Below are 25707 nucleotides of genomic sequence, written 5' to 3' on the forward strand. Positions count from 1 at the left end.
GACGAAACCTTTAATTTTTGTAATGGTTGTCTGAGTAACAGTGCACCTGCTCAAGTGGATCATGACTATGTATTTATATATCCCAAAAAAGTAATTGGGTGACAGAACTTCATAAATTGTAACAGCCAATAAAGCTGGAAAAGCAGCAAAACTTGAAGAATGGAACTTGTAATGAAATCTACACGTTTTGGAGACTATAAACTGAAATGGAAGTTGAACTGCTAAACAGCCAAATAACAGGACGGTTTTGGGACTTTGATACCAAAGTGCTCCATTTTATAGCTGTGCCAGACAATCGTGCTTTTTGAAGCAGTACGGGAGAAATTTTAAGACTAAGTGGCACACAGAGGCTTCGAGTTGGGCAATTTCTGCCTCACCGTAATCCTGATTATCAAGATTCGCAGCACAGCCAAAAGCTATAAGTGCAAGTACAGCTAGAAACATCTAGAGCTTGCAAACTGAAAGCTTCCACTTATCCTCTCACGTGGAGGGAGAAAACAGAAAAAAAACCAAGAAAGCTTAGAAGATTCTTAACAAGAAAAGGCCTTGGTCTGCCAGGTCACCCACTGTAGTGAAGAAAAATCATTGCTTTGCAGACAGCATGTCATCAATGCTAAAAATCAAGAGGAACTGAGAAACAATAACCTGCTCTTTGAGATCTGGATTTTAGATCGTTGGAACTTTGCTTTTGCTGTTTATATTCTTTTTTGACCAATAACAAACAAACAGTTTGTCTTTTGAACGTCCTAATTGTGAATGGGTGCGTGGGTATTTTGGGTTTTTTTTAAAAATAAAAATAGTATAATTTAAGTTGATTAGTAGATTGGAAACTCTACCTTCCTTCTGCCTTTTTTAAGAGTCAAGTGTATTACAATAGCTAAGAGCTATTTTCTGTTAGATACAAAACCTGGTGTGAATTGCTTTTATCTTGAATAACAGTTAGGTAAATTGGTCACTTGGGTGGTCTAATTGCGATTTTATTCATTTTGTGACGGCTTGTGGAACAGTGGGGCATCATTATTAGCACAAACTTCCCAGTTAAATCACAACAAATAATTTTGAATAACAACATGGAAATGTATAACTCCGAAACCGCTACCCTGCTGAACTACTCCAGCATTGTTTTTAATCTCAGAAACAACTACTCTACTGGAATTTCTTGCTTTCTATTGTGTGGTCATTGCTGTCAAACCAACACAAAGAGGCGGTGAACAATGTTTTGCCAGCAGGTTCTGAAGACGCCATGCTTGACTGCAAACATCAACTCTGTTTCTTTCTCCACAGATGCTGCCAGACCTGCTGATTCTCCCCAGCAGGACTAAGTAAACAACATGGAGCTAGTGAAACTCATTACCTCTGCTGCTGATGGCTCAAAGTCTTTTGTACAATGAACAATATAGTTTTTGACTGGGGTATAGAAACTGCTCTGTTAAATGAAATCACTTACCTCAATGAGCATGTTATATGAATAAGACTCTTAGTAATTAAAAACAGGTTTAACTGAACAATTTTCTCAATTGTTGCTTCTGTCTGATAGAAGAAAGTGCAGTCTATTATTAACATCGAGAACCTCTGCAGAAAACTAGACTTCAGACTGCACTAAACTTGCCTCAAGTCCAATAACCCCATCTAAAATTAGTCTTCTGGAAGATTTCTGTTACTACGACAAAAGTGGACCAAGTCTGCACATAAAATTACAGCAAAGTTATGTTTATCAACTTCAAAAGAAATTCTGCCATTTCAGCCAACTGCACTGACTTGAATTCAAGCTCCAATAGGTCTAAAGCTTCACAGGACACCTGACAGAAATCACAGGAATTAACATCCATAACTTTGAGTTTAATTTCCTAGTTGTAAAGTCTTTCCTTTCTTGATGTTCTTTCACTTCGTTTCCTACTCTGCTTGTTTGTGTGCACACATTGCAACAATCATCTCTCTGATTTGAATGTATGAACCAACCATATCTTTGTTCTAACCCTTAAGAGTGAAGAATGTTTGCAGTGGATTATTGAGAGATGGGACTTCACAAACAGAAGGTCGGGGCAAGGGGGCTATGCACAGTGTGGAGTGACAAAGAACGAACGTACGAACGAATGAACGAACGAACGAGAATAAGGCACAGCTTACTTCAAAAAAGGAAAATAAATATTTTTTAAAAACTCACTTTACAGACAAAACTGGAGAAGGATAAAATACTTCAAATCTTCTGATTAGCAGCATTGTATTCAACCACCAGCTGTAATCCCATGGCCCAGCGTATCCCACACTCCACCATTAGCATCAAAGACAGGAGAAGCACCGATCCAGATTCAATAAAAAAATGCAGCAGGACATACCTTAAACTGAGCAGTCAACCTGGTGAAATCTTTTTAAGAAGTGCAATCCAACAACTGATAAAGCTCGCGATAAAAGGAGCGAGAGATCCCACACCCAATAGATCAGATCAAAGTTCTTTAGCTGTCTTACGACCAGTTGCAATTGGTGCTAAACAACTTAATAAAAACAGCATGAGGCAGTTTCATAAATTTCCCTACCCTTATTGATGAGGGAGCTCAGCACATCCATGCAAGAGGCAAAGCTGAGGCACTGCAAACATTCTTCAGTCAGAAGTGCCTCATGGATGACCATCTCAGCCTCAAGGTCTCCAGCATCCCAGACACCAATTTCAGTTCATTTGATTCACTTCATGTGACGACAAGAAACAGTGGAAGATACTATGGCACATATCCTACCAACGTCCGAGCAACAGCCCCGATTGATTGTGCTCCAGAACTATCTGCTGAATCTATTGTGAAGGATGGGATAAATAGATACTTAGATAATGATAATGATAATTTGAGTAGGCACTATCAGCATAACTTTGCAAATGTAAAATTATGTTTCATGAACTTGGGAAGGTGTTTTTTGGAAGATTTTACTAACAAAATTGATTAAGGAGAGCTGATGGATGTAGTACACTTAGAATTTCAAAGCTACAGAGGGTGGTTAGAAGAATTAAAGCACATACGATAGGAAGTTTTGGACAGGCATGGATTACTGCTTGGCTAACAGACAAAAAACATTAGTATTAAAGGGTTATTTTCACATTGGCACTCTATGACTTTAAGGTTTTAAGAGTAGATTTGTAGCTCGTTGTTCTGCAACAAACCAGCTTGGCGAGCCAACCAACCACAACATTATGACTGTAGATGTATTGCAAGGATTAGCACTCGGGGCCCCAGCTTTTAACAATACACATAAATGATTTTGGAGGTGGGGGCCGAGTGAAAAATTCTAAATTGAAAGATGATACAAAGCTAAATGGGAATGCATGTTGTAAGAAAGATTTAAAATGGCTTCAGGAAGATTTGGATAGACTTAGGGATGGATTAAAACATGGTTGATGTAATATAATGTGGAAAAATGTGAGGTTATCCACTTGGTTGGAGAAACAGATACGCAGAGCATTTCTTAAATGGTAAGAGTTTAGAAAGTGTAGATGTACAAAGGGAGACAGATGTTCTCGTCAACAACACACTGAAGGCTTATTATGCAGGAGCAGCAAACTGCTGGGAAGGTTATTAGGAACATTAGCTTTTATTGCAAAAGAATTTGAATACAGAAGTAGTACAATGAGAGCTTCAATGGCGTACATTGTGAAATTTTGGTCTCCTTATCTCAGGAAATTTATTATTGCCTTAGGACGAGTGCAAAGATTCACTAGACATGTTTCCAAGGTGGCAGAACTGTCTAATGGAAAGAGAAAGGTGGAGACCTCATGAAACTTACAAAATACTTAAGGGACAAACAAGGTTGATTCAGGTAAAATCTTTCCCCAGTTGGGGATGTTAACTGGGGATTTGGAGGCACAATTTAGAACATGGTTATGACACTTAAATGAGACTAATCTGTTTAATAACGTTCAGTTTGCATTCTGCTTGGACCACTCAGCTCCTGATCTTGCTATTGATTCAAGGATGGACAAAAGAACTGAACAAGAGGAAGAGAATGAGAGTGCCTCGTGTTGACATTGAGAGTGACCGAGGGAGGCATCAAAGTGTCCTGAAAAAATTTAAATCAACGGGAATCATGGGGAATCTCTCATTGGTTGGAGTCATATCTAGCAGAATGGAAGACAGTTGTGGAGGCCAATAATCAAGTCTTGGGAGTCACCACAGGGATTCCTCAGAATAGCTGAGCCCACCCAGCTTCAGCTCCTTTAGCAATGACCATCCAATCAAAGGTCAGCAATGAAATTGATTGGATAATATTTAACATCATTTGTAACTCCTCAAATATGAAGAAATCCTTGTAGATATGCCACAAGACCTGGACACATTCAGACTGGAGCTAAGCAGCAAGTGACTGGCAATGACAACCTCCAACAAGAGATAATCTAACCATCTCCCCTTAACATTCAATGGCATTACTATAATTGAATTCCCCACTAGCAACATTCTGGGTTATCATTGACCAAGAATTTAAGTGAACCAGCCTTATAAATACAGTGGCTACAAGTGCAAGAGGCTAAGATTGGGAATTCTGCGACAATTAACTTGCCTATCTTCCCAAAGCCTATCCATCTACAAAATATAAATCAAAATATAAATGCATACTCTTCACTTGATCGGATGAATGCGGCTACAACAATTCTCAACGAGCTCGACAACACCCAAAATACAGTAATCAAAATAGAAAATGCTGGAAGAACTCCAGTTATGGCAGCATCTTTGGAGTGAAACAGAGTTTAAACAGTGAATTAAATGACTCTGCATCAGGACATTTCCAAAGAAGCATCATTAAACTGAAAACATTAAGTCTGTTTCTCTCTCTACAGATGTTGCCAGACCTGCTGAATTTCTATAGCATTTTATATTTCAGATTTCTAGCAGTATTTTGCTTTTATCTAGTACAAAGTAGCATCACATCCACTACGGATGCTCAATGGCAGCCATGTGCATGGTGTATAATATGCACTGCAGCAGGAAATTGGAACTTACACCAGCTTCAACTAGCACGCTAGGTAATACACTATCCTCACTTGAAGATCCTTCATTTTGCTGGTTCAAAATCCTGAAACTATCTTCTTAGCAGCACCTGAGCAAGATGGACTGCAATGGTTTAAGTGCAATTAAGGATGAACAAACAATGTTGGCCTTGCTAGCAATGTCATTACCCCATAAAAACGTATTTAAAAATCTGTTTCTCCAGTGAAAGCCTATTAGCATGATCAAATTGCACAGCTTACTTTGTCTCATCACAAAATTAATAATAGCACAACTTAGTCAACATGAAGGTTAATTTCCAGACCTATAATTCAAAAGTTGAAAAGTTATGTTAAATTTGTATCAAATCTTGATTAGACCGCACTTGTTGGACTGCAAGCAATTCTAGTTGCCAATATTATGAAAAGGATAAAACTGTGGGATACAAAAAAAACTACAAAAGTGATACCAGAACGGCAAGGTAATAACTATTAGTAAGGGATGAACGGACCTAATCCTTTTGGCTGAAAACAGAAGTCTGAAAGTGATTTAATAGAAGTCTTTAAAATCATGAAAGATTTTGATAGAGTAGATAGAGTTTCCCCTTGTGGGAACAAAACTACAGACCATCAGTAGGTGACAGCCACCAAGAAATCTAATAGCAAATTTAGAAGAAAAGTCTCTATCCCGAGGGTAGTGAGAACATGCCAAGGCAGGGAGCAATTAAGGCAGATAGTGTAGTTGTATTTAGGAGGAAGCCAAGTTAGCATATATGAGGGAGAAAGGCATTGTCAGTTGTGCTGATAGAGTTGATGAGGAAATGTGCGAGGAGACCAGGACTAGAATAAAACTTCACATAATTTTAAAGGGGGTGCAGGATAGGTCAGACCACGTGGTGTATGAACATAAACCTTTGAATGCGGCAGGAAAAGCGATGTTAAAAAATAAGAAAGGGAGGGGTAGGCCATTCAGCACATCAAACCAGCTCAGTAAAGCCATCAACTTCTTGACATTTCAAAAATTTATCCACCTCTTCTTCATAGCAGAGAAGCTGACAGGGGACCTGATCGTGGCATACAAGATTATGAGAAGCATAATCAGGGTGGATCAGAAGTAGCTGTTCCCCTTAGGTAAAGGATCAATAACAAGGAGCCACAATTTTAAGGGAAAGGGCAAGAGGCAGATTTCAGGAAAATGTTTTTCTCCCAGAGAGTGGTAGGGGTCTGGTACGCACTGCCTGGGATAGTTATTGAGGGAGGAAACTTCACAACCTTAAACAAAATACTTGGATGAGCACTTGATATGTTGTAACATTCAAGGGTTATGGCCTAAGTGGTGGAAAATGGGACTCTTGTAGATTTAGAGTAGTTTAGTCTGTGCAGACTCAAATGAGCCAAGAACCCTCCTCTGCACTGTATGATTCTATGATTCTAAATGCTTTTAGTGATCTAGCTTCCACAACTCCCCAGGGTAGAGAATTCCAGACAGTCACTCCCTTCTGGGAGAAGGGATCCCTTTGCACCTCAGTTTTAAATGAGTGCCCCCTTATTGTGTAACTTTGCTTCTTAGTTCAAGATTCCCCCACTAGGAAACAAATGGGATGCGTCCATTTATAAATGCACAACACAAAAGCAACGAAGCTTTGTTAACATTTGCCAAAACATATTTTAGCCTTAGATGGAATAATACTGCATTCAATTCTGAGTGTTGCACTTCGGGAATGACATCAGAGCCTCGAGGAAATTGTAGAAAAGATTTACCAGTATTACACCAAAGATGAAGACTTCAGGTATATGGAGAGTCTGAAGAAGTTAGCATGCCCACTTTACAGGAGAGGAGAAGAGATTTAAACAGTTCCAGAGAAACTGTTTTTGACAACAGGTGGGTTGATAATCTGTAGATCAGATTTATGATGATAGATCAATAATAAAATTTAAAGGAAAATTAGATACACGCTGGAAGGAGGAATGCAACTTACTGAAGATCTCTATTAAACAGCCAAGACAGGAATGGTGCCCTTCTGATTGTAACATTCTATATTTCTGTGATTCAACCATTGAGTATATAGCCTATGAACAGCAGAAGATAAAAACAAACAAGATGCTGCAAAGTATTAAGGCAGCAGATGGGAATTACTTTTTATTGATTGACCGTGCATTTATTGATTTTGCTTCCTGTAGACATCTAGGTGGCTATGCAATGGTTAGGTGCCATTTGGTTATGACGGTCTGGCTATCAATTTGTGGGGACAGCTTAGGGACCACAAGTTGTGTTTATGCAAGTTAATCCAATCAGTAAATGTAAAATTGTCAATGAAAACAGGCAAGCAGACTGCCTAAAATGCAAATATTTCTAACTGCACTATTTGGACAATTTCAACAGTGGTATTCTGGGTTAGTTTTATTTATACAACTGAAAACAGGTTTATCAACAGAAAACAAAAATCAGCATTTTCAATCAAGTGTTCAATTCTCCACCTTTAAGTACCCAATTTAAAATAATGGGAACAACTTTAAGAACTAAAAATAAGAACTACACTCAATCAGCTGTTAATTTAATTGCTGCTTGATTTGATAAGCTTGTAAACACCCACACTACTGTCTACGCAGCCAAGGAATGGAGGACAATTTGAAGATTCTTCTCTTACTCGTGCAATCTGAGAATTCTCACGATGTCGGCCTCCAGATGTGGCCAAGTGTGTGAACTGAATCTTAAAATCATTGGAAAATAAAACATTGAAAACACGAAGCAGCAGTTTTGGGGCAACCACACATTTAAATTCCCCAGGGTTATATGCTGATTTGAACACTATTGTTCAGTTTATACCAAAATTTATAGTGGACGCTCTATCCCGGACTGGTGTTATTCAAACATAAAAACAGTGCACTAGTAGCAAAGCTAACCAAAATTTTAAAAAAAAAGTTCATGTTTCAGATAACCTAGTCTCAACAATAAAAAGATCTTGAGTGCAGTTTGTAATTCTGATGGACATCGTGCCTATTTCAAAAGTGACTCACCAAACCCGCATATCACGAGTATTTCGACCAAGAGGACATAATAGAAGAGTGTTATTTAATTGCTTTGAAAATTATTTAGAAATATTTAACAAATGGTAACTTGGCAAAGTTTGATCGATACAGTGAAAAAGGAGTTTATCACAAAAAATAAATCTGTTAATTCATCCCTTGTGAATAACCAATTCTTAAATGACTCAAAACTACTGATTACTTAAAAAAGATGATAGTGAGTTCCTTAGAAATTTTTTAAAAAATTCAAAACCTCACGTTTTTGTGGCCAAAGGTTTCAGCATAATTATTGCAGCTTCTTGAAGGCCTGGAAATGACAGTAATTAGTAGAAACCTCCAATAGTAAATAATTCATGTTGGTTATTTGGTTGGCAGAGTGTATTTCAAGCACAATTATTTATGGCAAGACTGGAAATTCACATTGCAGTGGCATAATTTGCTCTTAAATTTCCACAATCATTGAAACAAGTTACAGCAATATGGCAGAGAAATGCATTGAAAAAACAAAGCATAAGCAACAGAAGTTGTGGGGGTGTCAGAGGCCTGGAGTTTCTGTTCAATTGCACTATTTCCTCTCTACAATAAACAAGGTAAACTAGAGATGGATGTGTGCCTTAATTAAGTTTGACATCTACCTGTGTTTATGGGCATTGATATTATTTTGTTCACGCTGTAAGTGCGATTTTAAATCCACTAACATTAACTGGAAGAACCACCCATCTATGACATTGCAAAATACAAAAGTTATTTATCTTGCAAATCCTAAAGTTGTGACACTTGTATACTGTGGTTTGTACGATCATATCTATCCTTCAAGATAATATTTTGGTTACCACACTCAGCACTTAACATTTTGAATTGAAAGTTGTCAATGCTTAAAAGTTGCATATCTTTCATATTCAAATGACTTCAACCAAAGTATAATAAATAATAGTCAAACAAATGAGGGCAGACAAAAATATCAGATAATTAGGCTTAAATTATTCTGCTAGACTGAAATTGGACAGTTACTTTTACATGGTAAATTAATCAAATGACTTAAGTAATTCTATAATCGACATTAGTCATTTTAATTCACATGACTAAATAATTCTTTCCCCATTGAAAATGCCAGAGAATAGAGTAAAACAACCACTCCCTTGAAATAGAAAGATGCTTCTCAATTTTTGTTTTCCAATAGATCTTTCTGAATTGCTGCATATCTCCTCCAATTGGGGTCTGCAAGCAGGAGTGATGTGCTAGTATGCTTAATTTTAGCATGCCTTTAATTTAAATACTCTTCCATCATTATCAACAACCTGAAGAAAAACGTCTCAGTTCAGCACTTCATTTTAAAACACCGAGAAGCCTCACATTTATTCAGTACCTTACTAAACCTTTCGACGACTTAGAGCTTTAAAGGCAATTATGAACTACTGAAGTCCCCTGTTTGGGGGGTCAGAAATACGGGGTTGTTCAGGGAGTATCTTCACTCCAAGGACTGCAGTGGTTCAAGGCAGCAGACAACTATCTTCTCAAGGGCAATTATGAATGGATAATAAATGCTGGCATAATCAAGTCGGTGACGCCACATCCCCAAAGTGAAAAAAAGCAGCAACTTACATTGGCTTGTAATCCAGGGAAAAAAGACCTTTGCCTCTCAGTTGACTTTCATATTCCTGGATGTTAAGAAATTGTTCGTAGGTATCCTGTAATAATTTAATGAACAGACACTTGAATTTTTTTTTTTTTTTAAGGCAAATTCATGTCAAGCATTATAACAATCCGATAGCAAGCTTTTATAGTACGCAACATATATATATATGTAATGATTCCTAGAAATTAAATCAACATTCTTGATAAAGCAGCAATGTAGAACCCAAGTGCTGAAGGACCAAAAGAATATTTCCGCTACTATTGCATTCAAGATTCATTGAAAGCTGCCTTTTGGGTGCACTTATGTATGTGACTAGTCACGTATACGCAGTTATGCTCAAAAATTCGTCAAGTCCAAGGATACAAATACAAACACAGGTAGCAGGATTACACGATTACTGAATTTCACTACTTGCTATACAAGACTTAGCCGCACGTTGTGGCAATAGAGCTCATTCAATACCTGTTATTGTCAATTTGATTTGACATTTAATGCTGTTTTTAAAGTGAAGTTACACAATAACAATGGGGGCTGGTTAGCTCAGTTAGCTGGACAGTTCGTTTGCAATGCAGAGTGATACTAACTACAAGGGCTGAATTCCCACACTAGCTGAGGTTACTACGAAGGACTTTCCTTCTCAACCTTTCCCTTTGCCTGAGGCATGAAGAATATAAGGTTAAACCCCCACCACTCATCTCTCCGATGATAGGGCAGTCCTATATTCTGGTAGGACTATGGCAACTTTACTTTTACACAATAATGTCCAATAAAGCTATAAGTGATGAATTGTGCCAAAAGTTCTGATTTACCAATAAACTTCCTAATAATCAAAGGAACAAGAATGGTAACTACAATATTCAAGAATTTCTAATCTTATTCATAGTGGCAGTGACCTCTGCTGAAGCAAAGTGGGGAAGAAAAAGGAAAGTGCTGGCCAAACTCAACAGGTTTGTCAGTATCCATGAAGAGACAAAGTTAATATTGAGTGCAATTACACTTCTTTGAAAAAAAAACTCAAGATCGGGTGAGGACAAGTTCAATCAGGTGTGGGACAGCCTTCTGTCACACAAATAGGAATACCAACTAAGTACAGTACTGCAATCTAATAATGGAAAGGAAAAAAACGACAAGAAGCAGGAACTGCAAATACTGCATCTTTGTATTTTTGTTTTTTTTTCAAATTGTGCACTAAATTGAGAAAGAACTGTTTTAAAACCAGGAATTGCAGTGATTGCTGCATGGCTTGAAAGCATGTAACTCGATACTCATTGTGAAGAGTGTTTACGTGGCTACGGGTAAGAGCAGTGGTTACAGACAAACAGAAGCTGAAGGGTTGTGTATAAATGGAGCTTTGGTTGTCAACAGTAGCAGATTATTAACAGGCTACTAACCAACAAACAAATCTTCTGCCTGCCAAAATTGAGAGATTGTATCTTGTTGGCAGCTTAACATGAGAACCAGAGAAGCCTTCAGACCAGTTCTGTGGAAGGGTCACCAGACCCGAAACGTTAACTCTGATTTCTCTTCAGAAGTGCTGCCAGACCTGCAGAGCTTTTCCAGCAACTTCTGTTTTTGTTTCAGACTACTATCTTAAGTTAGGAACGCTCACTTTCTGTTCTCTGCAGTAAGTCACTTTAAATCGAAAGAAAATCAATGTATCTTCCCTTCAACAGTTACATTAAGCTGTGACTTAGAGCTTTAGAGTTGTACAGCATGGAAATAGACCTTCTGGCCCGACTCATGCATGCCGACCTGGTTTGCTAAACTAGCCCCATTAACCCGCTTTTGACCCATAATCCTCTATACCTTTCCTATTGATGCACCTGTCCAAATGTTCTAATTGTATTTACTGTATTCCATAAATGCACCAACCTATGCGTGAAAAAGTTGTTTCTCATGTCCTTTTTACAACTTTGCCCTCTCACCTTAAACCTATGCCCTCTGGTTTTGGACTCCCCTACCCTGGCAAAGACCTTGGCTATTCACCTTATCTATGCCCGTCATGACCTTATAAACCTCTAAGGTCACCCCACAGCCATTAATTAATAAGCCAGAAACTTTTACATGAAACAGCTACTCAGGGTATCTTGCAAACTAGTGGACTAAGTCAAAAGTCACACGACACCAGGTTATGGTCCAACAGGTTTATTTGAAATCACAAGCCTTCAGAGCACTGCTTTTTCATCACCTGACTATAATATGGTGTCACTGACTTCGGACTTTGACCACCCAGTCCAACAGCGTCAACTCCACATCATGGAAACTAGTGGATACATCCAGAGGTCAACTGAGAAGCAGTGTTAAGTCAAAAATTGTAAGAATCATCTCAGGAACCCTTGTAAACATGAACAACTGAATTGCTTTTCCAGTTTTTCTCTTTGTCAATAGCCCATCATTTCTGCATAATCCCACCCCTCCCACTGCCCCGCCTAGCCCTCTGTGCGCATATGTAACGGAGATTCGATAAGGAGATTAGTGCTCTAATTAGTAGAGGCATCTGCAGGAGGTTGTTTACCCATAGCTAGAGGCTAATTATGTGTAATATATCGTGTTTTTTTTAATAAAAGGTATAGAAACCTGGTCCATGCTTACTGTCAACTTTGGTCTCAAAGCCAGGTAAATTGGGGAATTCTACCTCCTTTTTAAAATCTTTACCTTTGTGATGACGCTGGGAATACCTGGATTTCCAGCAATTATCTCAGTGAGTTGTGACAAAGTTACTACAAAGAAATGTTTGTACTTAAAATAAGTAATATACTAATATACAGTTATTTACCACAAACACTAATTATTCATTGTTCCACAAAAATATTTTCCAAAAAGGAAAGTCCATTTTAGCAAAGAATGTTCAATACATTTTTAAAACAGATGAAGAACTGTATAAACTACATTCAGTTGTATTGTTCAACTAAAGCATTAATTGTATTCACTTCATTAAATTTTTTTTACCTTCAGATCAATGAAGGATGTACAATGAGGAACTGAAATAAATGCCATATTCCAATGCACTCTATTCTGTTCAACCAATAAAAGGGCAGAGAAAGCACTTTCAGAAGCTAATTTAACAATTCAATTTAACATTCTTGAAAAGAGACTCTTTAATACTCCAACAATAACAAATCTTTAACTCTGTCGCACAAGACTGACTGGCAAGTATTTAATGTATGGAAGGCTGTCTGGAAAGGAGTTCAAGTTTGAACTATTGAAAATAGCTTAAACTTTTTGGCCCACATAACAATTATGACATGAATATCTTCAATGGGCTACACTTTTAACCCATAGTGAAATTCATGCATCTATTATGACTGTTGCCTATAGGGATAAAATGTTACACATGAAGTAATTTCTAGCTAATCATGAGTTGCATCAGAGCATAGGGAGCAGCACATTCTAAACTACTGTGTATCTGTCCCTAGAATTGGCCGGGTTGATTAAAAATTTTGCCAGAAATCTGTTCGAAAGGGAAAAGCTGATCAGGATTGAAAGGTCCACTAGGAATAACAATGGCAATAATCCAGCAATTACTTTGTGAACTGTAATAGTTCTGTGATATCATGATGTTGCTCCAATCATAGGTAGTAGGAAATGGAACAATGATGCTATTCACAATTAGTCAGAACAAAATGAAACAGTTGAACAATTCCATGCAAAATTCAAACACAGGAACTTAATTCAAGATTTAAACTTTTTGATGTATTAATTTAATTTTACAAACAGCATGAATGCCAAATGCACAATTTATAGCATTTAAACCAGTAACCAAAATAAATATGCACTCATTATATGCAGTATTTAAAAGAAAATATCTTGTTTATATCAGGCAAAATAATAAAAACTCCAAAGTAAAATTACATAACCCAGTTAGGGGTCAAAGCAAAAATGTGGATGAGTATTTTTTTCTGTGAAGTGGCCATCTCTACTATTGTTGCAATTAAAAACCAAAATCATCACCATCCTATACATTTCCATAACCACTACGGAATAAGTTAACTAACTAACGAGAGTCAGAAGACAAAAAACAATGCAGATTAGCAGAAATGAGCTGGTAATGAAATTTTCCCAAATTACACATCATTTTTTGGTCCTGGATTGAAATTATGTTCAGGTGTTGTTTCCTACAGAGCAATTCCTAAAAGGCTATGCAGTTGACTTCAACAGAGATGCTCCAAGGTAAGTCTGATAACAAACAAAAGAAAAAATCAGGATATCACCGAGATGTAGACAATATCTGAACTTACAAAAATACTATCAAGTAACAGTCTAGAAACTATTTGATTTAAAAGTTGAAGGCTCCACTCTCAAAAAATAGTCTGCCTTTATGCAGTGCGATTAAAAGTAGCAAAACAACAACCATTGCTTGACGAGTATCAGACACAAATTGATATTGAACTGAAGTTGATGGTTGTACGATAGATTTTCAAAGAGTATTTTGGAATAGGAAGACTAAAAAGACAAATGGCAAGGAAAAACTAGTGACTTAAGCTTAAGAAATGTCTGTCAATTGTGTGGCAAAGGATTGAAAGATGCACAAGAAGTCACAGTTGGAGGAAATAGCACGAAGAGGAAAGAATAATTTCTCAATACTAATGTCATTTCATTTTTAAAAAAAATTCACTTGTGGAACATGGACATCGCTGACTGGCCAGTATATTATTGCCAGTTCGTAGTTGGCCTTGAAAAGTGGTGAACCGCTGCAGTCCACCTGCTGTAGGGGTGACCCACAATGCCCTTAGGGAGGGAATTCTAGGAATTTGACCCAGTGATGGCGAAGGAACACTACTGATTGAGCTAGTGAAGGATAGTGAATATTTCCATGTCAGGTTGGTGAATGGCTTGGAGAGGAACTTGCAGGCAGTGCAGTACTCATTTATTAGTTACACTTGTCCATCTAGACGGAAGTGGTTGTGGGATCGAAGGGTGCTGTCTATGGAATTTTTGTGAATTTCTGCAGTGCCTCTTGTAGCTAGTACACACTGCCGCTACTGAGCGTCAGTGGTGGAGGGAGTGGATGCGGTGGGAATCAAGTTGGCTGCTTTGTCTGCGATGGTGTCAACTTCTGGAGTGTTGTTGGATCTGTACCCATTCAGGCAAGTAGGGAGGATAGCATCGCATGTCTGACTTGTGACTTGTAGATGGTGGATAAGTTTTGGGAGACAGGGGATGAGTTATTCATTGCAGCTGAGTTTCTGCAATTTTGGTAACCCCCAAGGTGCAGGGATTAGAATGTCTCTTATTGGAGGTGGTCATTGCCTGCTATTTGTGTGGCACAAATGTTACTTGCCACTTGACAGTCCAAGTCTGGATATTGTCCAGATCCTCTTCCATTTGAACACGGACTGTTTCAGTATCTGAGTCATCATGAATCGTGCTGGGCAAGGGCTGTCACTCTCACCTCACCCCTGGAATTCAGCTGTTTTGTCCATGTTTGAACCAAGGCTGTAATGCAGTTAGAAGCCAAGTGGCCCTGGCGGAAACCAAACTGGGCATCACTGAGCAGGTGCTGCTTGACAGCACTATTGATGACATCTTCCATCACTGTACTGATGATCAAGAGTAGACTGATGGAGCAATATTTGGCCCGATTGAATTTGTCCTGCTTTTTCTGTACAGCACATACCTGGGAAATTTTCCACATTGTCAGGTAGATGCCAGTGTTGTAACTGTACAGGAAGAGCTTGGCTAGGGGAGTGGGAAGTTCTGGAGCACAAATCTTCAGTACTATTGCAGGAATGTTGGCAGGACCCGTAGACTTTACACTATCCAGCGCCTCCAACATCATCTTGATAGCACATGGAGTGAAACAAATTTGCTGATGACTGGTATCTGTAATGCTGGGTACCACTGGAGGAGGCCACTTGGCAATTCTGGCTGAAGATTGTTGCGAATGCTTCAATCTTATCTTTTGCGCTGATGTGCTGGGCTCTTCCATCATTGAGAACGGGGATATCTGTAGAGCCTCATTCTTCAGTGAGTTGTTTAACTGTCCACTATCATTCATGACTGGACGTGGCAGGACTGCAGAACTTAGATCTGATCTATTGGCTGTGGAATGGTATAGCTCTGTCTTTCACTTGCTGCTTATACTGTATGGAAAGAAGTCCTGCTTGGTAGTTTCACCAAGTTGACACCTCATTTTTAGGTATACCTGCTACTGCTCTCCATTGAAAAGAATTGAACCCCTGGCTTGATGGTAATGGTTGAGTTGGGGATTTACCAGGCCACGAGGTTGCAGATTGAGCTGCAGTGCAATACTACTACTACCGATGGCCCACAATGCCTCATGGATGCAAAGTCTGAAGTTGCTAGATCTGTTCAAAGTCTGTCCCATTTGACACAGTGATAATGCCACACAACATAATGGAGGGTATTCTCAATGTGAAGGCAGAACTCCACAAGGACTGTGTGGTGGTCACTCTTACTGACACTATCATGGACAGACGCATCTGCAGCAGGCAGAGTGATACGGATGAGGTCAAGCGTATTTTTCCCCTTCTGTTGGTTCCCTCACCACCTGCCGCAGACCCAGTCCAGCAGTTAAGTCCTTTAGGATCCAACCAGCTCAAACCAGTGGTGTTGCTGCCAAGCCACCCTTGAATTCATCCACCCAGAGAACATGTGTGCCCTTGCCACCCTCAGTGCTTCCTCCAAGTGGTGCACAACATGGAGGAGTATTGATTCACCAGCCGAGGGAATGTGGTATGTGGTATGTGGTGGTTTTCTGGCCCATGTTTAACCTGAATCCATGAGACTTTATGGGGTCCAGAGTCAATGTTAACGATTCTGAGGGCAACTCCCTTCCAACTGCATCTCACTGTGTCGCCCACCCTGCTGGTGGGACAGGACGTATCCAGGAATGGTGATGGTCATACTCAGGGAATCACAACTGACAGAATGATAATTGTGTTTGAGGTTTCTTGCCACATTGTTATCACTGATGTGATAAAATCAGAAGTCTTTTTTTTATTCATTCACAGGACAAGGGCGTCGCTGGCTGGACCAGCATTTATTGCCCATCCCTAATTGCCCAGAGGGCAGTAAAGAGTCAACCACATTAATGTAGGCCAGACCAGGAAAGGATGGCAATTTCCTTCCCTAAAGGACATTAGTGAAGCAGATGGGTTTTTCCCTGACAATCGACAATGGATTCACGGTCATCATTAGATTGTTAATTCCAGATATTTATTGAATTCAAATTCCACCATTTGCTGTGGCAGGATTTGAACCCAGGTCCCCAGAACATTATTTGGGTCTCTGGATTAACAGTCCAGCGATAATACCACTAGGCCATCGCCTCCCCACTATACTTGTATAACACCAGGTTTTAGTCCAACAGGTTTATTTGAAATCACAAGCTTTCAGAGTACAGCTCCTTCATAAGGTGAACCTGAGATGATATGATTTTTTTCCTGGGGGATAACTACTTAGACATAATGTTTACAATGACTAAGACTCAACAGAACACAAGTATGGCTGGAATGCACCTTCATTAAATCACCTCCTCTCTTCATGACAGCTCACTTTTTCAGTCAGCACCTCAGATTCCTGCTCAAGTGGGAAACTGTACAGAGTATCAGGATGCCCTCGGATAGCGAAGTTTAAATAAGGCCACCCCAATCCCAATATATCAAAGCAGCTAAATGCTCCTGGTCCTATGTATCACAGCCTACGGTCATACTAGTCTGAAAACGCCTAAGCTTGTCTGACCTTAGAAACTAAGCAGACTCAGATCTGGTTAGTACTTGGATGGGAGACCGCTTGGGAACACCAGGTGTAGTAGGCTTAAAAGGGCAGCACGGTGGCCCAGCAGTTAGCACTGCTGCCTCACAGCACCAGGGACCCGGGTTCAATTCAACTCTCGGGCCACTGTCTGTGTTGAGTTTGCACATTCTCCCCATGGGTTTCCTCCAAGTGCTCCGATTTCCTCTCTCAGTCCAAAGATGTGCAGGCTTAGGTGGATTGGCCAGGCTAAGTTGCCCGTAGTGTTCAGGGATGTGTAGATTAGGTGGGTTTATAGGGGTATGGGTCTGGGTGGGATGCTCTCAGGGTTGGTATGGACTTGTTGGGTGGAAGGACCTATTTCCACACTGTACAGGATTCTATGAAACAATAAAGTTTAAGAATAGCACTGAGAGATTGGCTTGTGACATTACTGTCCAAACTCCCCTTAATTGAATTGTCAGTCATATCACTGAGAATTAGTATTGTGCTCAGTACCATATTTATACAGAATATGCATTAAAAAAAAAGTGCTTGCTAAAGATGCCTCAAGCAAACAGGTTGCAAATTTCTCCTTTATGGCATCTTATTGAATCATTGCTTTCTTAAGCAGGAAAGTCAACTGAAATATCAAGGGAGTGGTACAGGGCACTGGTTCAATTCCTCCTTCTCCTGTATGGAGGAAAAATGTTTCTAAATCACTTTAGCCAAAGCTGGTTTCAGAAAAAGTTTGCAGACATTCAAAATTTGAGCTCAGCCTCTTGCTAACTGGACAAGCTATACTGATAAGATAGCAAAGAAAAACAGGTTATGTTGGGTCCAAATGATAGACATCCTGGGACTACAGTTTTGCATTCATCATATTGTCAATGGCAAGCAGCCTATGGAGATAGGTGCATTTCAGGCAGCAGCCAAATTTACTGAAAATTAGTGCGTATCAGAATGGTGTTAAATTCAGTGTACCCGACTTAAGCACTACATTCCATTCTCCAACATTTGAATTGGCACAAATTATTTTAAGAATGGAAAGAACAAATTAGTTAATCTTTAACACCTTAATACAGTCCTAATATATTTCAAAATGCTTCACAAATAATTAGTAGCATAAAATATCAGTGATTATTTTTGGTAAGTCAATGCTATGGTGAATTAAAAATAAGCCAAGGTTACTCGGGTAATTAAATACAAAACATTCCATTATGATACTTTAAAAGGAGATCGAATCACCATAAATTGAAGATATTCATTCACAGCAATGTCATTTAATAGCCTCCTTGCCAAGTAATAAATCAAATATTGTAAACAAGATATGGTATGTAGCTACTTAAGTTACCATTTATTTCATAATGGACAATTATAATCTTTTGGAACCAGCTGTCTTTTTTTAAAAAAGTAACATAACTATATGAATCTGATGTCATAATGGTTATATACACTTTGCAGTGAAATAATTAGTGATTAATTAGTAATGGCTTTGCTGTTCCACTTTTACTCAACCCAATGATTATGGAGAAGGGAGGGAATATACCGTAGGGGGTTTGAAGTCCCAACAACCCTGTTAAAACTCACCTTTTCACATAAATTTGGACAGTCTATTTTGTACAGACTACTTATGTATGAAAACATGGTTTAAAAAATAATCCAAAATACAAAGAGTGCAGATAACATAGATAATCTAGCGTACAGTTTGAAAGTTTAAACTTTGACTGAATGGAACGTTGAGCTTAATTTGAGACTTGCACTGTGATCTGCCCAACCATGTGAGAAGTTGACAGTGCCACATCTCAGCTATATCATCCTTTCTGACAACTAAAATGTGGTTTTGCATCCTCTTGAAAATTTGTGTCTGCACTATGAAGCGTTGTACATTATTTCTTGCCACTGCAGGGGTTCAAGTCCATATGGAACCTTCACAAATATTACCACAGATCAAACAGGCAGCATTTCAAGGCAGATTTGACATACCTATTTAAATGAACAGCAGGGGGCCTTGAGCTGCCTCAGGCTGTAGAGGAATAAAACTCTAGAGAAGCCTCACTGCAGTCCCATTACTCAGCAAAGGCACTTTCTGCATTTATCATTCATTTCATTTCAGCTAGGGCAATAAGCTCATTTGCCCAAGGTCAATGAAGAGTGAAAGGGTTTCAAGAAATTAATGCGCCTGACAAGCTGAGATTTTGTCTTGTAGCTCTTCTCAGAAACTGCAGAAGACCCAAAGTGAATTCCTACTGTGCCTAAAGGTTTAAAACCTGTGTTTTAATACATTCTACAGACAGTGTTCTGTAAGATATTGAATATTAATGTGTTAAATGGGATTTGACAGTCATCATCCAATGTAACACTGCAGATCATAACCATCAATGAACTTAAACTAATCTTATTAATGTGTTCCAACAAGGACCTAAATCACAGCTCTTAACCCTCAGTAAAACATTTTAAAATAAAATCTAAGGATGGGTTATAATCATTATTGGTTAAGGTAAAAAAAAAACACCCAAAAATCAGCTTTGCTGTACGGAACTCAGCATAAAACAGCTCTGATTTAGCAGATGAGTAACTATTGTAAGAAATGTAAGTATCACGAGACCAAACAGATATTTAACTCAGTGCTAAATGGATTTTACCCAAGTATGGACTGCTTTTTTGTTTTCTATGCAGTGATATTCATTAAATACATGTAAAGAAAATAACTGCACAATAGAGCTGTTTAACACTGTTACAGTATTTTTGCCTGTTAATTTTTATGCAAGAATGTTTTGCAGAGGCAATATACCAGGATTATTCTGTCTTTTTCCTCTGCAATTCTCACTGCTCAAAAGCAGAAGAATTGTAATATAGTCTATTATATTGAAAATAATGTAGCCCTTAGCCAACTGGTTAACATCTGGAAATGAGAAAGCATTGGCAAGAATGTGTACATGTAAAGCTAAATTAATACAGAATAATTTCAACACCGGCATCCAGATAGCATAGCTCCATTCTCTAAATAAACCTGCATGCCAAATGGAATTTATACATTGCCAACTACTTTCCATGCTTTAGAGCTCCTTTATCTTTTTCTAAATTGCAGGATTACTTTTGTAGTCCATTAGGATGCATACATTAACACGGTGAAATAAAATACTTTTGGAGACAGGATATTAGTCTCAAAGGAAGCAGGTACCTCCTCTGTCTTTCGAGTTTGTTACCCATTAGATGTAATATAACCATGTCATAATATCCCAGCAACTATTTCTAAGCATTTCACAATAAGGATTTGAATTCAATTTTAGACAAAAATTTATAAAGAGATGCATTTTAGAAAATTGAGTTTTTGGTGATTTTCAAAGTTCTAGCTACAGTATCTTCATTAACCATTGGAAAATGGCTATTTTGTTGGCCAAATCCTATGTTTTACCACATTCTTTATGACACCACATTGCTCCTATAAAACTCAATTTATTTTTGCATTCAAATACATTAAAATTATTTGCATTGAATCAAAGGCTATGCAAATCTTGATATTTTAATTATTTCAGAATGTATGCAATTTCTACCAGATTAAAGCTGTGCAACAGCTCTGGCTTAAAGTGGTGCAATGCTTCTGTTCTGTTTCTTGGCAAGTATAAGCATGGGAAATGGAACTAAAAGTGCAAATATATGCAAAATCAAATGCAACCAAGTACATCCAGCTAATAAACTCAACATTTTAGTATGTACAATACATGTTAGCCCTTACCAACTCCTGCTAGCAATTGGACAATTAGAAATTATGGATGTGATATTTCAAAATGTTAAACATACATCAAAATAGATAACAACAGGTTATAGTCTGATAATTTAAAGGAAGGATTTCCACATTCTACATCAAAATGCATAGATGACTTTTGGAAGAATCTCTCAGATTGGAAGACAGGATATATAATTAAAGTTGTTATAAACATCATCCTTACACTGGATCAATGTTAAACTCTACATAACATAACCTTGGATAAACAGGTTTGTTTACCTATTCATTGGCAACTTATAAATATTAGGAAGTGAGCAAAAGAAAATATGTAAGAGAAAGAGCATGCAAGGGAGCAAGAGACATAAAAGAAGAAAGTGAGTGACACAAAAAGCAGAGCAAAAAGGTGACAGCAAGAGAACCTTAACACAAAATATAGACAGGAAAGAGATCTGAAAGACAGCACACATACTAGCCAAAGTATGACTTTTTCAACTATACATTGTTGATCCCCTAGGTAAAGGGAACTAGTGAAAACAGTACAGATGCCCTAACTATAATATTCCGAAGCATTTTTTTGAATTTAGAGGACATTGCCATAGCAATGCGTCAAAATTTTCAATTACTTGTAGACCTTTTGGACATTTAATCCCACCATTTGCTTTTTAGAGGACATGCAGACAAGAGAGTCATGGAATACCATTTATGAAAAGGTGTCAAGGGAACCTCAAGCAAAAATTCTTCAAAAAGCAGAGCTGCAATTTAAATCAAATGGGTCTGCGGCTATAGAGATAATGATAAAAGCATAGAGACTGAATTTGCAGTGACACCAGGTAGGGAAGTACGTTATGAAGAAGACACCAGGTGATTGATAGCAGATATGCAGCAAGATAATAATCGAGGCTTGGGCTGACAAATGACAAGCATCACTTATGCCACACAAATGTCAGGCAGTGACCATCTTCAACGAAAGAATTGTCTCTTAACATTCATCGGCATTACAACTACCTGATCCCCTTCTATCAACATTCTATCAACATGGGTTACTAATTGACCAGAAGTTGAACTAGACTACCTTTATTAACAGTGGTTGCAAGAGCAGGTCAAAGCCTGGGAATCCTGCAGTGATTAACTCACCTCCTGAGTCCCAAAGCACATTCTCCAAGGCAATATTGTCATGGAATATTCCACACTTGCATGAATGACTGCAGTTTCAACAACCCAACCTTTCAGGGTAAAGCAGTCACATGATTGTTTGAGGATGGGATGCGATTTAGTCCCTCCACCACTAGCACATGCTGCTGTTGTGCATCATCTACAAGATGCACTGCAGGAATTTACCAAGACTCCTTAGTACTTTCCAAACCTGTTGGTATTAAAATCTAGAAGAACACGGGCAGCATATAAATGGGAATACCACCCACCAAATCACTTGCCATCCTGACTCGAGACTATTTTGACATTCATACACTTTTGCAGGGTCAAAATTCTGGAACTCTCTCCCCAGTAGTACTGTAGGTATACCTACAGCAAAAAGACTGAAGAGGTTCAAAGCAGCAGCTTACTACTATGTTCTGAAGGGCAATGAAGGCTGGACAATGAAGGCTTGCGCAGCCAGCGAAGCCCACACCTCCCTGAATGAATGAATAAAAAGAAAATAGATTGTGTGAAAGCACAAAAATCTGGCAGATGGAGTATGCTACCTTTTGTTATGAAAGGAACTTAACATAAAATTAAAAGGATGTTATGAAAGAATTCAGAACTAAGGGCCCTTTTAAAATTAGGAGTTGCCCCTTTAAGGATAGAAATGATGCAAAGTTTATCTTTTTGAGTGTTGTGCAACTTTGGAACACTGCCTCAAGTGGGGCTGGGTTCATTGAATATTTTTAAGGCTGAGGTAGATAGAAACTTGCGTAAAATAGATGCAAATATTATCAGGGGTAATCCTTAATGTGTAGCACAAAATCACAAACAGATCAGCCATGATCTTAGTGAATGGCAGAGCAGGCTCAAGGAGCCAAGTAATCTAACTCTACTGTATGTTCATATACTGCAACTATGCATGGGTATAATCAAACGAAAGTTAGGTTCTGAGAGGAATTCTGAGCACAGCTTAGGAACGGCACACCGGTCTTGGTGGGATTGCCACATACAGTCTGATATTATTTGGGTAAAATTAAATAAATTATTAGGAGAGGTTACTCAACCCCAGCTTTTTCCCTAGAATTTATAAGACGGAGTTATGACATTATTCAGCAGGGACATATCACTATCTGACAGATTTATAGAAATAATTGTTTGCTGCTGGTTGGGAATTTAGGACAAGGGCATAGCCTAAAACTAGAGCTAGGTCTTCTAGGAGTGGTTAAGAAATACTTTTGAATGGAAAGGGTAACAGTAGATTGAATCACTTCCTGCCATTTGATACTAGGTCAATTGTTAATTTTATATCTGAGATTGGTAGATATTTGTTAATCAAAGATATTAAAAAGGAACGTAGGACAAAGGCAGATTTATGGAGATAGGTCACTGATTATTCATGGCCTTACCGAATGATGGAACAGGCTCAAGGAATTAAATGACCTCCTCCTGTTCCTAACATTGCCAGTTGTCTAATCAGAGTTTCGGAAAGTGTATTAGTCATGTGTCATCTTGGGTGAAATGTGAAGTGATAATTCAATCAAAGAGTTTGCTCTCAGTTTAGAATGCGAAGAATTTCAAATCAAGAGAAATTCACTTAGTACATCTTTTCTAAATTTTAGATCTCTATAGATTTTCATTATATTTCTGTTTGATAATAAAAATAGTACCATATGAGATGGGGCAAAATTTGATATTTTGATTAAGGAGCAGAAGGTATATTTAATTTGTGATACAAAACACAAAAGATTTATTTTAAGAAAGCTACAAGGTGTAGATGTTTTGTTTTTATTGCAAGTCTATTTGCAGATTTACAGAGGTAAAGTACACAGTTTAAAGATGTGAACCAGGATGTGTTAGAATTCTGGGTTTGGAATTCACACATGCGATCAAAAGAGCAAAGAAGTATATAAAATTTGTTTACTTCATCAATTTTTCATGGGTTATAATGCACTTACATGTTATTTCGATAGATTTTGCTTTACAAATATCATGTGAATGAACTAAATAAATGCATCATAGTTGCTTCTATTCCCTCTTCTATTGTATTTACATACAGGTGGAGATGTAAAATATTAAAATTTTACTGGGAGAAGGGAGAAAGAGACAGAAAGGACTATGGGAGAGGCAAATACAACAAGACGATGACCAAACTGCATAATTCCGCTGAAGAATTATGCAACTTCTCAAAATAAAAACCCTGGCAAAAACTAAATGAAACTAAATGTTAAGCATTGCTAACACATACTGGGAATGGTGTGGTAAGAAAAACAATAGCCAACTTGGTTTTATCACAGCTCACCAACAGGAAATGTACTACGAAACAAGCAGATTCTATAGCAAAAGTAATAATTACAAGCAGTTTGCAAACCTAATATCCCCCCACCTACCCAAAAAGAAATACAGACTAAAATGTCTATCATGTTCTATTTACCTCATGTATTTAAACCAAATTTAAGTTTTCATGAGCAAAAAATGCAAACATACACAAATAACACAGCTTCGAGAGATACACTGATCTCAAGGCTTAAACAGGCACATGAATAATACAGTGCACTTAACTTAAGCAATTCAAGTAAATCCAGTGACTCAAAGATGGTTCACTACGTATGTCACCTTGTTATATTGTTACCATTTGATGGTTTAGTTAATTGGATGACAATTTAAACCAGAAGACATTTAACAAAAATTTGAATACAAATAATTTTAGCAACTGCGTTTATGCCAATATGCGGGACAGCAACAACAAAACAAGCACAAATTACTTTCAATGTTCAAAGATTTCATCCAAACCACTCAATCCAGCCCAGAACTGCAGTACACAATGAAACTTGCAATTTCAATAGAATTCACTTTTCAAGTACATGCAGTGTTTCAATGTCTTAACATTCAAAGGCATTTGAAATTTGATACTTACACATACATAACAGATTTAATTATCTGAAATTAATTTCATAGCTTAAATCTATGATTTGAAGTTTGTTTAAAAACAAAGGAGTTCATCATTAACTTACTCCAATTCATTTAACATTTAGTTATGCTAACACCACATTGGGGATGTATGGTGGAGGGCGGGAGGAAATGAGAAAATGGTTAAGAGTACTGTAGTGGAGTTAACAAGCAAAGCTGTGACAAGAAGTCAGTGAAATTTAATTCATCTAAAAAAGTTAAAAGAAGCTGAGCAAGACATCACAATAGCATAAAGTGATAAAAACAGCACAACTGTAACATTTGCTGACCAAAGTATGCACTTGCATTAGATTTCAATGTGACATTTGATTTGATGAGCGTAAACTTTAAATTATAATGAATGGCATGTAGTGCAGGACAGGATATTGAGAAGCAGAATTTTCAATGAGCTTTAATTTATAGATGGGGAGAAATTGAGTATTCAATTCTAGATTAACTCAGATAATGTTCTGGGGACCTAGGTTCAAATCTCATCACAGCAGATATAGAATTTGAATTCAATATGTTAAAAACAGTCTGAAATCAAGAGTCTAGCGATGACCATGCAAC

The 25707-nt window shown here is 38.0% G+C and overlaps 1 protein-coding gene and 1 pseudogene across 1 annotated transcript in view; one reads left to right on the forward strand and one right to left on the reverse strand.

The window, feature by feature from the left end:
• Nucleotides 1–25707, reverse strand: part of mrps9 (mitochondrial ribosomal protein S9) — an 83690-nt gene that overhangs the window by 17813 nt on the left and 40170 nt on the right. The window contains exon 6 of the mRNA XM_020529735.2: nucleotides 9593–9678. Within this exon, the coding sequence (XP_020385324.2) occupies nucleotides 9593–9678 (86 nt within the window). The remainder of the gene's footprint in view (nucleotides 1–9592; nucleotides 9679–25707) is intronic.
• Nucleotides 17288–17406, forward strand: LOC125483419 (annotated as a pseudogene).

The sequence above is a fragment of the Rhincodon typus genome, chromosome 6 (assembly GCF_021869965.1).
Source record: "Rhincodon typus isolate 14 chromosome 6, sRhiTyp1.1, whole genome shotgun sequence".
Taxonomy (NCBI): Eukaryota; Metazoa; Chordata; class Chondrichthyes; order Orectolobiformes; family Rhincodontidae; genus Rhincodon; species Rhincodon typus.